This window comes from Haliotis cracherodii, unplaced genomic scaffold (genome assembly GCF_022045235.1).
Source record: "Haliotis cracherodii isolate W230 unplaced genomic scaffold, xgHalCrac1.p SCAF_16, whole genome shotgun sequence".
NCBI lineage: Eukaryota > Metazoa > Mollusca > Gastropoda > Lepetellida > Haliotidae > Haliotis > Haliotis cracherodii.
In genome coordinates, this window is record NW_027266271.1 from 17,659,695 (window position 1) to 17,674,286 (window position 14,592).

Here is a 14,592-nt window from a genome sequence, read left to right on the forward strand (position 1 = left end):
TTTTTGCACTGCAGTCACATGTGAACTGAGCCCAAACTTAAAGAAAGTTCTCCTATGAATGGACAGCATTAAAATCTGCTCATATGGAGTGGAAGGTAATTGGTATACTTGTGTTCCACCTGTATACAGTGAGCCCCTGGTAATATGGATGATACAGTTTCCAGGGGCTTTATGCAGGATACAACCTACAAGCAAGGTACACTGATTGTAAACACATCTCCCTCCACAATATCTTCCAAGCATGTGGTGAAATGGGGTTTAATGTTGCGTTCAAGAATGTTGCACTTATATAGCGACGTGCATACAGGTGTGTGTGTGGGTCTGTTTGTACTAGTCCGGACTAATGCCGATCTTATAGTGCTAAGATGATATCATGTCGCAGTTTAACATGAATATCCCACTCAGACACAGTTTACTGACTCCCAGCCGACCAGTCCTTGCTTTCGCCCCAATACAATCTTTTGACATCTTTTGGTATGATGCAGCCAGGGATCAAACCCTGGACCTTCCGGGCAGATGCTCTACCACTAGGCCATGAAGGCGGTCTGTCTTATCAATAATTCTTGTCAGGTGTGGCAGGGTTTGGACGAGCGCTGGATCAATTAAGTTTCACTTTTATGCTCAGTTCCTGGGCTAGGCCCATTCAAGCCCTCACATCTCCACGGTTGGACACAGTTGCATTTAGCTTGTCTGCTGTACAGTAGAGAGCAGGTTGTTTGCCGCAGCAGGCTAGGAGTTATCTCCCTTTGCTCAGTCCAGCACATGTCTCCGTCTTCCACAACTTGGCCTTTTTTATCAAGCAAGGCCAATTATGACCTTTTGAGGATAAAATAATGACAAAGGAGAAAATCCACACCCTATTTCTCTTACCGATAAGAAAGTCTGCAAGAGCTATAAGATCCATCTTGGGTAATCCGTACGGAATGCCAAAGTATTCTTTGTAGAAGGGCAGGGTCTTCACAGCAACCTTTCAATTGGGAAATTAAATCAACTTTCAGATCTAATTGCTTTAGATGAAATAAACAAATCATTAGCACAAGTTTCTTTTAATACAAAGCTATTTTAATATCAACGAAAGGATTTTGTTGTGATAATGTGGCCTTTCATTGAATATAACATCTGTGAAATTAGAGACAAATACAATGGAAGCATCAAAATTAGCTAATTCACACATATTTATAGCAACCAGACATCTTAGATGTGCAGTGTCAGAAACAATTGGACTGACATCATCCATTGTTCATGACAAAGGATCTATGTGACATTGTCCCAACAAAAATTGAATGCGCAGATTGTCTTTGTGTTACTAGCAAATCCTGATTTTTCTACATTTTCTTAAAACAACTTAAAGACCTTATGTAATACATAGTATAACTGAATTGCAACACAGAATAACTTGTATATCTTATCGTAGTGCCATTTAAAATGAGTAAAATCTAAATATTTTTTACATTTGTATACTTATCCTGCATTACTTCTTAATGAATCTACTGCTTACCTTTGACAAAGAGACAGCACCTAGTGATGGTCCTAGATAAAAAAGGTTGTTTTCACTTTCAGTCTACTTTTCTAAGGACCCCTCGCAGCTGTCATGTGACCATCCGTCGTGATATCACATCTGATCACATTAGTGCTTGTCACCCGTGCTAAAATGTTCTGAAGCTATAGCTACAGCAGGTCTGCGACAGTGGGCCCTTAGAGACATAGTTATGCAGGATATGTATACAAATGTAAAACAAAATTAGATTTTACTACATTTTTCACTTATCCTGCATTACTCCTTAATGCATCTGTATCAGACGGTACGGCAGAAGGCATACCTTCAGAGGTGAGGTGAGGTGAAATGGGGTTTAACGTCGCATCCAAGATTATTGCAATTATATAGCGACGTGCATACACGTGTATGTGTGTGTGTGGCTGCTTGTACTAGTCCGGACTGATGCTGATTTATAGTGCTAGCTCACTGAGATACCATGCCGCAGTTTAACATGAATACCCCACTCAGACACAGTATACTGACTCCGAGCCGACCAGTCCTTGTTTAAGCCCATAAATGCCGAGCACCAGACAGGGTAACAACAAGTACCATCTTTTAACGTATGGTATGACGCGGCCAGTGATCGAAGCCCGGACCTTCCGCTCTCTGGGCGGACGCTCTACCACAAGACCACGGAGGCGGTCCATACCTTCAGATGTAATGCTCTATATGTATAAAAAACATATGTGACAAATATGTTATATTCGTACAATTTTATCCATCAGAAACAAGAAATGAGGATAAGTTAACTTAAACAACAGTAGTGAGTGAGTGAGTATGGTTTTACGCTGCTTTTAGCAATATTCCAGCAATATCACGGCGGGGGACACCAGAAATGGGCTTCACACATTGTACCCATGTCGGGATTGAACCCGGGTCTTCGGTGTGACGAGCGAACGCTTTAACCACTAGGCTACCCGACCGCCCCTAAACAACAGTAACAAAAAAGAGCATAAACTACCGAGCCAAGGGCAAAAAAGCCTGATAATCCCCCCTGTGAAGAAAAACACTGTTCATAATTTGTGTCGGGGGTTGGTCACTTGCTGGGCTATAACCATAGGCCAACACTGTGAATGCCTTCAACGTCTTCAAGTGCCACATCTCTTAGATAATGGCCAGCGCAGACAGTGTCAGACCTCCAAAAACTTCCTTTCATGATTGCTCTAATGGAACAGTTCCTATGTAGAGCCATGGCTGAGGTGACTGCCCTGATCTCATGAGGATTATTTGCTCTCAGAGGATCAAGATTAGCCATTTTGTGTGCCTGAAGGATGACTGTACGTAACCATAGTGACCTCATCCCCACACAAATAAACAAACATGACAGGTGTTGCCTGTCTGGGATACAGGAATGAACAACAGTTTTCTCGTGCCATGCCTAGTTTTGGAGCGGCAGATGAAAACTTGTAGGGTGTGTACAGGGCACAAGAGGAGTTCTTCCTCATCTTCGACCCCACACAATCATAGAGATTGGTGGAATGGTGAGGACAGGCTGGGTTTGGGTTGTCCTGGTAGCCGACTCTTCGCAATAAAATCCCAGCACAGCCAAAGGTGAACTGCTCCCTGGAACCATGCCCAAAAGGGATCTGGGGAATGTTGACTCACTAACCCACGCCGATGAAAAATTGTCTTCTTGGTACGGTTGAAAAAGGATGAAGCTTTGAAGGGCTCTAAGGGGGCCTGCACAAACCCCAAAGTACCATATTTAAACCCCAAGTGTAGAGGGCCTGTAGTTCCGGAACTTTGGTCATTTTGACATTCTTGAGAACAGCAACACTGAATTAAGCGTTACCAAGTACGTAGTAATGGTATTGCCTTTCAAGTGTTGTTTTGTACGCAAGTGTAGGAGGTACTCAGCTAAGAATTTATATGACACTGTGGTGGAATCTTGATTTGTCATCTTTTTCACAAAAGGTTTCAAGCGATCGCCATTTGTCGTTGCACAACCCCCGGTCGAAGGACAGTGTGCCAAATGAATGGCCTTAGCTGCCAGCACTCTTTTAAGACGAACCAAACGTGCAGATGAAATCTGCCTGATATTGGGTGAGGTAGTTTGCTGTGAGGGTGAATGAGTAAGTTCGCCCACTCTGGGAGGGGTAGCGAATTGTCTTCTGCGGTCTACAAACCCCACCCCCTCACCGGCCATCAGGGCACGACCAAAATCAGAGCAAGGATCTTGGTTGTTTTTATTTTGTGTATCACCCTGGGAAGTAGTACAGGATGTGGAAGAGCGTACGCTTTCAGCCCTTCCCAGGGGATGCTGAATCCGCCTAAGCCTGCGGATTCGGAATCGGTGAGATATATGTCATTAATTGGTGGTTCTGATGTGTTGTGAAAAGGTTGATGTTGGTTTGACCGAAGTGCTGATGCACCAGTTGAAACACCTCTGGGTGGAGCTTCCACTCCATGGGAGCCACCTTGCCTGGGCAGGATGGAGTGTCCACCAGAATTTCCCAACATCCTGGGACGTGCTGGACTAGGAATTGTAGTCCTAGGCGATCCACTAGATGAAAGAACCAGAACGTCTGTTGAAGTAAGGAGTGAGAGTGCATAGTCCCCTGATTGCGCAGCACCACACCACCGTGCTGTCGGTGGAGATTGCAAGTTGGCTGTATGTGAAATTGCCAGAATGAGTGCCTCAACCTCAAGGTTGTTTATGTGCCAAATACATCTGTGATATAGACTGCTGCCATGTGGACTGCATGACGTTTTGCATCCAGAATGTATCCATGTACAGTGCCGAAGGCTGCGCTAACATCGGGGATGCTACCGGGAAAACAGATAGTACAGCGGCAAGCTGACCCAGCGTTGATGACACCGCAGGCGTGGCTGGAAGCCCAGAAGATGAAGTCATAGTTGATGTGTGAGTTGGGTTTAACGCTGCTTTTAACAGTATTCCAGTTATATTGTGGCGTGTCAGCTTAACTTGGGAGGAAAGCCCGAAGTGATGCAGGTCTCAGACGTTAACCACTTCGGTGAAACCCACGACCACGGGTATGGTGCTGACAAACCTAGAAACATAATCGGGGTGAACCGAGATTTTAACCCACAATCATAGGTTTCTGGCGTGCCCAAGGGACACAACTCTGCACAGCGAATCGCGGCGCCTTAGACGACTGGGCCACCCGTGCCCCCTCATAGTTGATGAGCACAGTAAGATGTTGGTAGACACTGCACACAGCATAAACCTTCAGGATGAGGCGTAGACAGGAGTCGATAGGATCGAGGTATGCGCCGGCAAGAAAACAAGCCACGTGGAAGAAAAAGACAAGGTCTTTTCATGTGGAAAAGATACATATTATTACACAAATGCGGGCATAATAATAAGATAAGAATCTCAGAAGAAATTTAACGTGGAAGCAAAGCGGACAGATGGTCCTTAGAAAAGTAGACTGAAAGTGAAAACAACCCATTTTTCTTCATCCGGGACCATCACTAGGCGCTGTCTCTTTGTCAAAGGTAAGCAGTAGATTCATTAAGGAGTAATGCAGGATAGATAAAAAATCACAGTCTTTTCATGGTCCTTTTCAAAACTAACTGGGTCGGAAGGGGTGATTTTACTTTGGAATTTTATTTTTTTTGTAGGTTACAAATCAATACAAGTAAACATGATTCTAATGTATCATGAGACGTCTATTAACCCAGCCCTAGCCCCTGCAGCTGAAGGTGCAAATAGTCGAAATTTGGTAAAAAAAAATAAATAAAGAGTATAAAAATTGTTTAATTTTGATTAATTTTTTTAAATACATACCGGGCAAGGGGCAATTTTAGGGCCGGAAGGTCATGAGAAACACAATATTTAATTTCAAAAAGCCTCAAATATGATTATTGCCCGTTGAAAATCCTCTCTATGGCTAGACACATAGTGATTGAGACCATTTCATATCCGTCGGACTGAGGGAGTGGATGAACAGATTTTATTGAGAAAAACATATATCCCAGAAAATGTTTGAAAAAAATACTCATGCTTCTGAGTGTTGAAATAGAAGAAATTGTCTACCACAAAAATACATAGTTGCAAGATTTTAATTTGTTTTATTTAGGCTCATAGGCTTAATTAGAAACAAACCTGGTTTTGCAGCTATAGCTGAAAAAATATCTAGTCTCCATACAAAATCCCTGGCTCCTCCCAAATGTCCCCCGTATATGTCAAATTCTGTCCCCTACAAGCTCTTTAGCTAATCTCAAACCACAAGGTACGAGTGATCAAGTCCTACTGAACAAAACATAATCATCAATCTGAAGTCCACCTACATCGAGAGCAAACTTGCCCTGCTCCTTCTTGCCCACAGGTGTATAGACTCTCACGACAACACCATCCGCATCCTTGCCCTCCACGTAGTCGTAGTCCCCCACGATGAAGGCCACGAGGTATGTGGACATGACCGGTGTTCTGTCATACTCCACCACACGCCAGTTGGGGTCCTTGTCTGGGGTGTCAGACTTGACAGGCTGCAGGGCAAACACATTGTGTCATTCCGCTATTTCAAGATGTAAATGATATATATATCTTGTCACTCAGCTATCTCTAGCCTTAGATTTGAACTCACGATCATGGCTTCCTGGCACTGTTAAGGGAAGCAACTCTGCACACTGAATTGCAGCATCTGAGACAACTCATTTCTAGCCATAAATGTTACATCTTGTCACTCAGCTATCTGAAGTCGCTGCTTCAGGTCAAACGCTGTTATTTGTTAGACTTTCATCTCTCTCTCTCTCTCTCTCTCTCTCTCTCTCTCTCTCTCTCTCTCTCTCTCTCTCTCTCTCTCTCTCACACACACACACACACACACACACACACACACACACACACACACACACACACACACACACATAATCAAGGTAACATTCTATACTTACAACTGTCAACTTTACCGATACAATTTACACGCTGTCATAACAACACCAGAACTTCCAGAATGAGAGTTATCTCCCTTACATCATTAGCCATAGATTCAAACTCATGATCATGGCTTCCTGGCACTGTTAAGGGCAGCAACTCTGCACACTGAATTGCAGCATCTGAGATAACATGGTCAACAATGTCCCCGACACCCAACTCTGAGACTAACTGAGTATGATACTACCAATATTCAAGCAGTACCACAGTACTGTCCAGCATTATACCAATGTGAGGAATCAAACGTGGTAATTCGGTACCGAGAGCAAGGGCTGTTATCACTAGACTACCCCACCATGCCCACTATCCCTGATCATCTTGAGACAGCATAATTTCCTACAAAGAAGACTGCTAATTCACAGGACCTTTTTCGTCACAGGAGAAAAGAAATTACTTTCAACATTTGAGACATTATATCGGATTATCCCATGTAAAAAATGCATTCTGATATTCCCAACCCATCTTACCATATTGCTGACAGCTGTTTTATCCTTAGGCACCACAAGCGTGATGTCAAACGTGGCCTTGACTGCAGGTTCATCCCAGCCAGGAAAGGCTCGGCGAGCACCCGTTGCCTACAAAGAAAAAGAAATGATTGTTTGTTTGTTGTTTAACGCTGCACTCAGCAATATTCCAGCTATATGATGGTGGTCTGTAAATAACTGAATCTAGACAAGACAATGCAGTGATTGATATCATGAGCATCAATCTACACAATTGGGATACAATGACATGGATCAACCAAGTCAGCAAGCCTGACCACCCGATCCTGTTAGTCGCCGGTTACGACAAGTATAGTCACCTTTTAATAACAGTATCATGCTCATTTAATGCAAAATAAGCATCACAGCAACATCACATCATAAACATCATATCAAATATTTCTAGCTAACACCATTTAAAATAGATTTGTTTCTTTTTGTTGTTTTATGCTGCACTCAGCAATATTCCAGACGTATAACAGTGGCCTATAAATTATCAAGTCTAGGCCAGACACTGACTGATATTGTGAGCAACGATCCATGCTGTCGGGGTACAATCACACAATTGTGCTCGGTTCAACATTTAATTTAGTGCAGTTTTATCTACAATTACTTGCTCTACATTGAAAATACAGTATGTTTATCTTCTAATTATACATTCATCATTATTTCCTTGACAACTGATCATATTAGCATGATAAGATGCCAGCATAGAAATTATAAAAATAATTTTAAAAAGTATATATCATTTGTATTCAATAATATAATGCTGTGCAACTGATTTGTAAGGGAGATAACTCTAATGCTTTACTATTCAGGAAGTGACTGTAACCAAAATGGATGTTGGGATTCTTTGGAATGACAGTTGGTGAGTTTAGAATGTTATAAATGAATGGAACTTTGTGTATGGGTTGTCGTGGTCAGGACAGTTAGTTGCAAGGAGATTTGACTTGTCCATGTCAGTTAAATGTTGGGACTTCAAGCGATAAACGATTGAACTACAGCCGGCCTTCTCTTCTCTTTCAACAACAACACATAAACAGAACTTTACCTCAAAATGTGTGACAGCCCCTATCCTCTTTTCTCCATCAGGCATGGTGTGCCTGCTCCGGTAGAAACCAGTCATCTTGTCGTTAAGTTCACCTGTGTAGTTCACCTTCAGCACACCTTTACCTGGCTGCAAATGTCAAGGAGCCCAGTGTGAGTGAGTGAGTTGGGTTTAACGCAGCTTTTAACAGTATACCAGTCATATCACGGCGTGTCAGCTTAATGTGGGAGGAAAGTCCCAAGTGATGCAGGTCTCAGACGTTTACCACTTCGGTGAAACCCACAAATACGGGTATGGTGCTGACAAACCTAGAAACATAATCAGGGCGAACCGGGATTCGAACCCACAATCATACGTTTCTGGCCCGTCCAAGGATGCAACTCTGAACAGCGAATCGCGGGGCCTTAGACGACTGGGCCACCCGTGGCCCCTAAGAAGCCCAGTGAGAGAACAAGCATTCATCTAGGATTGAATCTAGGAAGTGCCCTTGGTTGCCAAAATGGGAAAAAATACGAAGTTCAAAATATGGATTTTTTAAAGTTCTAATTTTCCTAAATTCTTAGGTATTTTATCATTGCATTCTGTGCTATAACATAACAAGTCACGTCTACAAAGTCATAACATAAGTTATAACTATATTTACAAGAATTGGGAATTTTCAATCTCATTATAATCAGATCTTAGTTTGTGCTATCGCTAAACAAAGATCTGAGGACATCCCATTACGGGACACATCAGACCAACCTTTCATCCAACCAATCAAAGCGTTGCTTACCAAATCATGAAAGTGACAGACGGAAAATGTTTTCTAATCATACAACCTCGAAAAACGACAACACAGGGTATTCCGAATGACAGTTACGGCCCATACGACTGATTCCGTCAAAATTATGGTCTATCTCTCGCTTCTGTAGGATGAACATTTAAAAGGAGAAGGCATTGCACAGTATGTGGGAAGCACTGCCATACAATCTCAGTGATATATTAGACATTCCGGAATGTTCGTTTGTTCAGTTGGCTTAACTGAGGTTACGAACAGATGTCAAAGCTGTAAAAGTTTGTAATACCTTGATGGAAACATGAAGGATGGACAGACCGACAACAAAACCTCAGCACTCAGTTCAGGTGAGCTGAACTTCTACAGATAATTTCCACAATTCACAATTTATCACAAATTTAATCCTGATCAAAATGGGCACAATGATCTGATTCCCCCAAACGAGTTTACTTGTACCATGTTCGCTTAGGATAACATTTGACTTGCCTTTGTATGTGTTTGTGACGATTGCCACCAGTAGGTCAGGATACAATCACCTATTCACAAACACCTAATTTCCTCACTATTTGATAGTGATTCATAAATATATGCTAATGATATAAATGGAATTGTCGATTCTGCTTTTACTAGTTATGATTATAGATTTGTTTATGTGTTGTTTAACGCCACACTCATCAATATTCTTGCCATGTGATGGCAGTCTGTAAATAATCGAGTCTGGACTAGACAATCCAGTGATTGACATCATAAGCAACGATCAACGCAATTTGGGAACGATGACATGCCTGACCACCCAATCCCATTAGTCGCCTCTTACGACAAGCATAGTCGCCGTTTACGGCAAGCAAGGGTTGCTGAAGACCTATTCTAACCTGACTCTTCACGGGTATTATAATTATATAATTGGTTTTGTGTCTTTTAGTTACATTTAACCCCGGGTGACTCACCTGTAGGGCTGAGGGGAACTTGAAGGTGGCTGTCTCTGCCTCCTTGTCCATCGACACCTCAGCTGCCAAGGAGCTGTCTGAGAAAGAGGGCATGGGCTGAGATGTGACCATGTACCATACAAACTGATGACCGGGGATAAACTGTCTATATATACAACTATGAACTTCACTTAAAATCAATATGTGTTAAAGTGGACCCGAAAAAAGAAATTGATCTTGGACGAAATTACCTCATATAAACATGATAAAGTCTATAATTGTTTTATTATATATTAAGTGAGTGAGTTAGGTTTTTACGCCGCTTATAACAGTATTCCAGTTATATCACGGCGTGTCAGCTTAATGTGGGAGGAAAGCCCCAAGTGATGCAGGTCTCAGGCGTTTACCACTTCGGTGAAACCCACGAGCAAGGGTATGGTGCTGACAAACCTAGAAACAAAATCGGGGCGAACCGGGATTCGAACCCACAATCATAGGTTTCTGGCGTGCCCAAGGGACGCAACTCTGCACAGCGAATCACGGCTACTTAGATGACTGGGCCACCTGTGCCCCCCAACTACAGACTGAACACTGGGTTAACATATTTTTAAACTAACCAAAGATTTATCAGATGAGTTGTAGTTTCATGGAGTATATTATATCATATCGATATTGATCGCCGTGCCTTAGACAACTGGGCCACCTGTGCCCCCTATTATATATTAAGGGGTGATGGGGTAGTCTAGTGGTTAAAGCGTTCACTCGTCACACCAAAGACCCGGGTTCGATTCCCACATGAGTACAATGTGTGAAGCCCATTTCTGGTGTCCCCCGCCGTGATATTGCTGGAATATTGCTAAAAGCAGTGTAAAACCATACTCACTCATTCACCATTATATATTAAAAATACAAAAACAGATTTACCATATCAAACTATGTTAGCTGAAGTAATATAAGGAGGTTCCAGGATACATCTCATTGGCCTAGGTTTGGTGAATACCTCTTCCGGTATTCCCATTCTATTTTTAGTAACTCAAGGGAATACTGTAAATTCTCAGACATGGCTTGGAGTCAATATGTGCTTCAGTCAAATAACCCATGACTGCTTCACGGCCAATGATGACGGAAAACTTTACATTACAGTAGAACACGGATACAACGAACACGGATATAGCGAACAAACGGATACAACGAACTGTTAACAAATCCCTGATTTATCTCCTATATAATATCATATAAAATATGTTATCCCGGCGGGCAATAGTAAGAGTAAAGCTGTCAGTTTAGCCACAAAATGAGAATTATAAATACTGAAAAGAAAGACACTGCAATGGAATTTGACATTCCAAAGTCAACATTGAGCACCATTACGAAAAGCGAAAATGTGTATAACGAACAATGTTTATAACGAATGATTTCTCTGGTCCCTTGTAGTTCATTAAATCCATGTTCTACTGTATTAATAATACATGAACTGATATCAGGGGTACATATCATATTACTACATACGGAGTGCGTGAGTGAGTAAAAATGGTTTTACACCACGTTTGATAATATACCAGCAATATCACACTGGAGAACACCAGAAATGGGCTTTACACAGTATGAAGGAATCAAACCAGGTCCTCGACACTGGCCTAACCAGTAGGCTACCCCACTGCCCCAACTACAGACTGAGTGAGTGAGTTTAACACCGCCTTTAACAGTATTCCAGTTATATCAAGGTGTGTCAGCACAATGTGGGAGGAAAGCCCGAAGTGATGCAGGTCTCAGACATTTACCACTTTTGTGAAACCCACGAGCACAGGTATGGTGCTGACAAACCTAGAATCATAGGGATTCGAAACCCACAATCATAGGTTTCTGGCGTGCCCAAGGGATGCAACTCTGTACGGCGAATCCCGGCTCCTTAGAAGACTGGGTCACCCGTGCCCCTCCAACTACAGACTGAACACTGGGTTAACATAATTTTAAACTAACCAAAGATTGATCAGATGAGTTGTAGTTTCATGGAGATTATTATATCATATCCTCAACAGGCTGATTACAGGAGAGTTATGACATCATCACAATCCTATCAATCGTATACTGAAAACAGCAGATACGACTTCATATCCACTGCAAATTCATCACAGGGAGATATGACATCACATGAAAGTGGCTGCAGATAATAAAGAATCCATTGATAAGGATAAGGATTCAAGAAATGGAGAATATCGGCAGCACAACTGCAGACACTGACAGCCGTAAAGAACAACCTTTCAATATAAAAAATTGCTAAAAAAGTAATACATAAAGTGACAGTGAGAAGGTGAATTCCTGATGGACAGTAACAAGGGGACATTCTCCTAATTTTGAGTCTTTATTTCAAAAATATTTGTGCATCACCTGGCTTCATTAAATGTTCCCTATTCTAGAAAGTTAGGGGTCATTGGGCCCCACTATTCTAATTTCTGACAAGAACAGTGGTATCTGTGTTGTTTCTGCTCATGGCAATGTTTACACTTGTCTGCCAGGGGGACTAAACAATCAGCAAGTGATTGTCTTTGAAGATATTACCAACAACTAACCTCCAGCTTCATCTGCATGGTATGTGACTTCGCTGATGGTGATGTCCAGTGAGTTGACTGTCACAGTGTCTGTTGACTTCTTCACCTGTGAATTAATCAAACAAGCTTTTGCTAAATTGATCATCACTGGGCTTCTGTGCATATAATCTTACACCAGTCTTAAATCTTATATTGCATTAAACAGGCTTGGAGTGAGTATAGTTTCACACCGTTTTGTTGAAGCAATATTATGGAACGACACACCAGAAATAGGCTTAACACATTGCACCATGTGAGGAATTGAACCCGACACACCAGAAATAGGCTTAACACATTGCACCATGTGAGGAATTGAACTCGGGGTCTTTGGCATTACCAGAGAAAACTTTAACCACTTGGGTGCCCCTCCGGACAAACAGGTTTGGTACAAAATATATATATATTTTATTTTTTATTATTTTCAATATTTTGCAATGTCAGAGTGGTTTCTTTAGAAAAAAAATCTCCAAATAGAATTGAAGTCATAACTACTAGAATCATAGTGGACAGATATTTTGTATGTTCAATGAATCCCAATTTTGCATTATGGCCAGACAACTGAGAACACTGCCATACATGAGGAATAGGAAATTGCTTGAGAAGAAAGCATTACTAATGGCATATTCCTATCTTATTGCATTATGAGCCTACAGACATGGTTCACTCCTTATATAGTTAAACGGAGACCCGTGTCAGAGGATTTCAGGGGAGGGCTAAAAAATATTACAGTCTCTTGGGGAGGGTTATAAAAGATATGTGGGGCGGTCGGGTAGCCTACTGGTTAAAGCGTTCGCTCGTCATGCCGAAGACCCGTGTTCGATTCTCGACATGGGTACAATGTGTGAAGCCCATTTCTGGTGTCCCCCGCCGTGATATTGCTGGAATATTGCTCAAGGCGGCGTAAAACCTCACTCACTCACTCATAAAAGATACACCACATATTTGGTAAGGGTCATAAAAAATGAAAGTTCATAATCTAAAGTGCTTTTGCATTGTCTTTTCAGGGAGGGTCATCCAAAATGTGAAAAGCATCACTGTAGGGTCCTTATTTTCTCTACAATAGAGCTTCAAAAACCTTTAAGTATCTGAGTTTCTTGCAGTTATTTAATAATATATGATAATTATCTTTACATAAATGTAGCAGTTCATGACAGGCAATGTCTCGGGTTTCACACCACATTTGCATTAATGAAATACAATCCCATGGACCATTCATTTTATTCACGAGGTGGTGGGTGAAAGGTTTTTGAAAATAATGACTCTCCCCTAATGGTTGTCAAATTTGTTTTTTGACCCTCATGTCCTTGTACATTTTTTTCAAGGCCCTCCCCCAAAAGACAAAATGCAAAACCACTTTGTATTTTATTATACAATGTCCATTCTTATCATGTCATACCCTAAATATGTGTATTATTTTTTGTATCTCCCTTCCCAAGAGATTGTCATATCTTTGGGTAACAGATCCCCTGATTCCATCCGACCCACCCACCCAATAATAAATGACCGGTCCCAAAAACACAGACCCAATATGTTGGCCAAGGCTTAATTTACTAACTACTTTGGGGACATTTATAGACTGAAGTCACGTGCCACGCGTGAAACCGGTGTATTTCTGAGTGTTCACGTGACTTTTGAGGGGTGTATGATTAGGAATTAGACCTAGTTAACTTCTATATTCATTATTTGTAACTTATTTTCCGAAGTGACATGTGTTTCGATCAGCTGATCGCTAGTTGATTTCAGTTGTTCTGCGTTGATTACCTCAACATCTATTGCTTCTTGCCCCTGAAATACAAATGCATCCAGATCTGGTTTCAGGCGAATGTTGTAGTTTGATGGAACAACATCTTTTGGAAGACGTTTGAACTCTCGTTTTTCTTGCATAGTGCAGAATTTGTTTACGTTTTGCCGGGAATAATCACGCACGAAATTACCTCCCTTGTTTAACTCACTTCGAGCTTTATAGCAGTGCGTGCCACATTCGTTAACAGCAGTGAACGCAAGTACAGACGTGTCGATGTAAGGAGTTTGCACACAGAACTGATGTTTTGCTATCTTTGCGCTAGTGATTCTTACATTGTAGAGCCAGAGCCCAGCCTACTTGCAGAGGCTTGTTTCATTTTCTGTGCAAACATCGAAGTATAAGACTCACAAATTGTATGCAATTGCGTAGGTAATGCGGCGTTTGTTCTTTATGGACATACAGCTTTGCTATGTACTCAGAAGGTGTGACGTCACTCCATTTACGAAAGTACAAAACGTTGCCTCACATAGAAAATCGTTTAAATCAGAATTGTTCTCTCTCAATATAATCTCCTTTGACTTGGGCCTAC

General features: G+C 41.7%; 1 protein-coding gene across 1 annotated transcript in view; it reads right to left on the reverse strand.

The window, feature by feature from the left end:
• Nucleotides 1-14,173, reverse strand: part of LOC139463444 (puromycin-sensitive aminopeptidase-like) — a 33,201-nt gene extending 19,028 nt beyond the window's left edge. The window contains exons 1-7 of the mRNA XM_071244711.1: nucleotides 14,021-14,173; nucleotides 12,242-12,326; nucleotides 9,693-9,769; nucleotides 7,971-8,096; nucleotides 6,905-7,012; nucleotides 5,792-5,989; nucleotides 871-967 (exon numbers count right to left, since the gene is read on the reverse strand). Coding sequence (XP_071100812.1) covers nucleotides 871-967; nucleotides 5,792-5,989; nucleotides 6,905-7,012; nucleotides 7,971-8,096; nucleotides 9,693-9,769; nucleotides 12,242-12,326; nucleotides 14,021-14,143 — 814 coding nt within the window. The 5' untranslated portion in view covers nucleotides 14,144-14,173. The remainder of the gene's footprint in view (nucleotides 1-870; nucleotides 968-5,791; nucleotides 5,990-6,904; nucleotides 7,013-7,970; nucleotides 8,097-9,692; nucleotides 9,770-12,241; nucleotides 12,327-14,020) is intronic.
• Nucleotides 14,174-14,592: the final 419 nt, after the last annotated feature.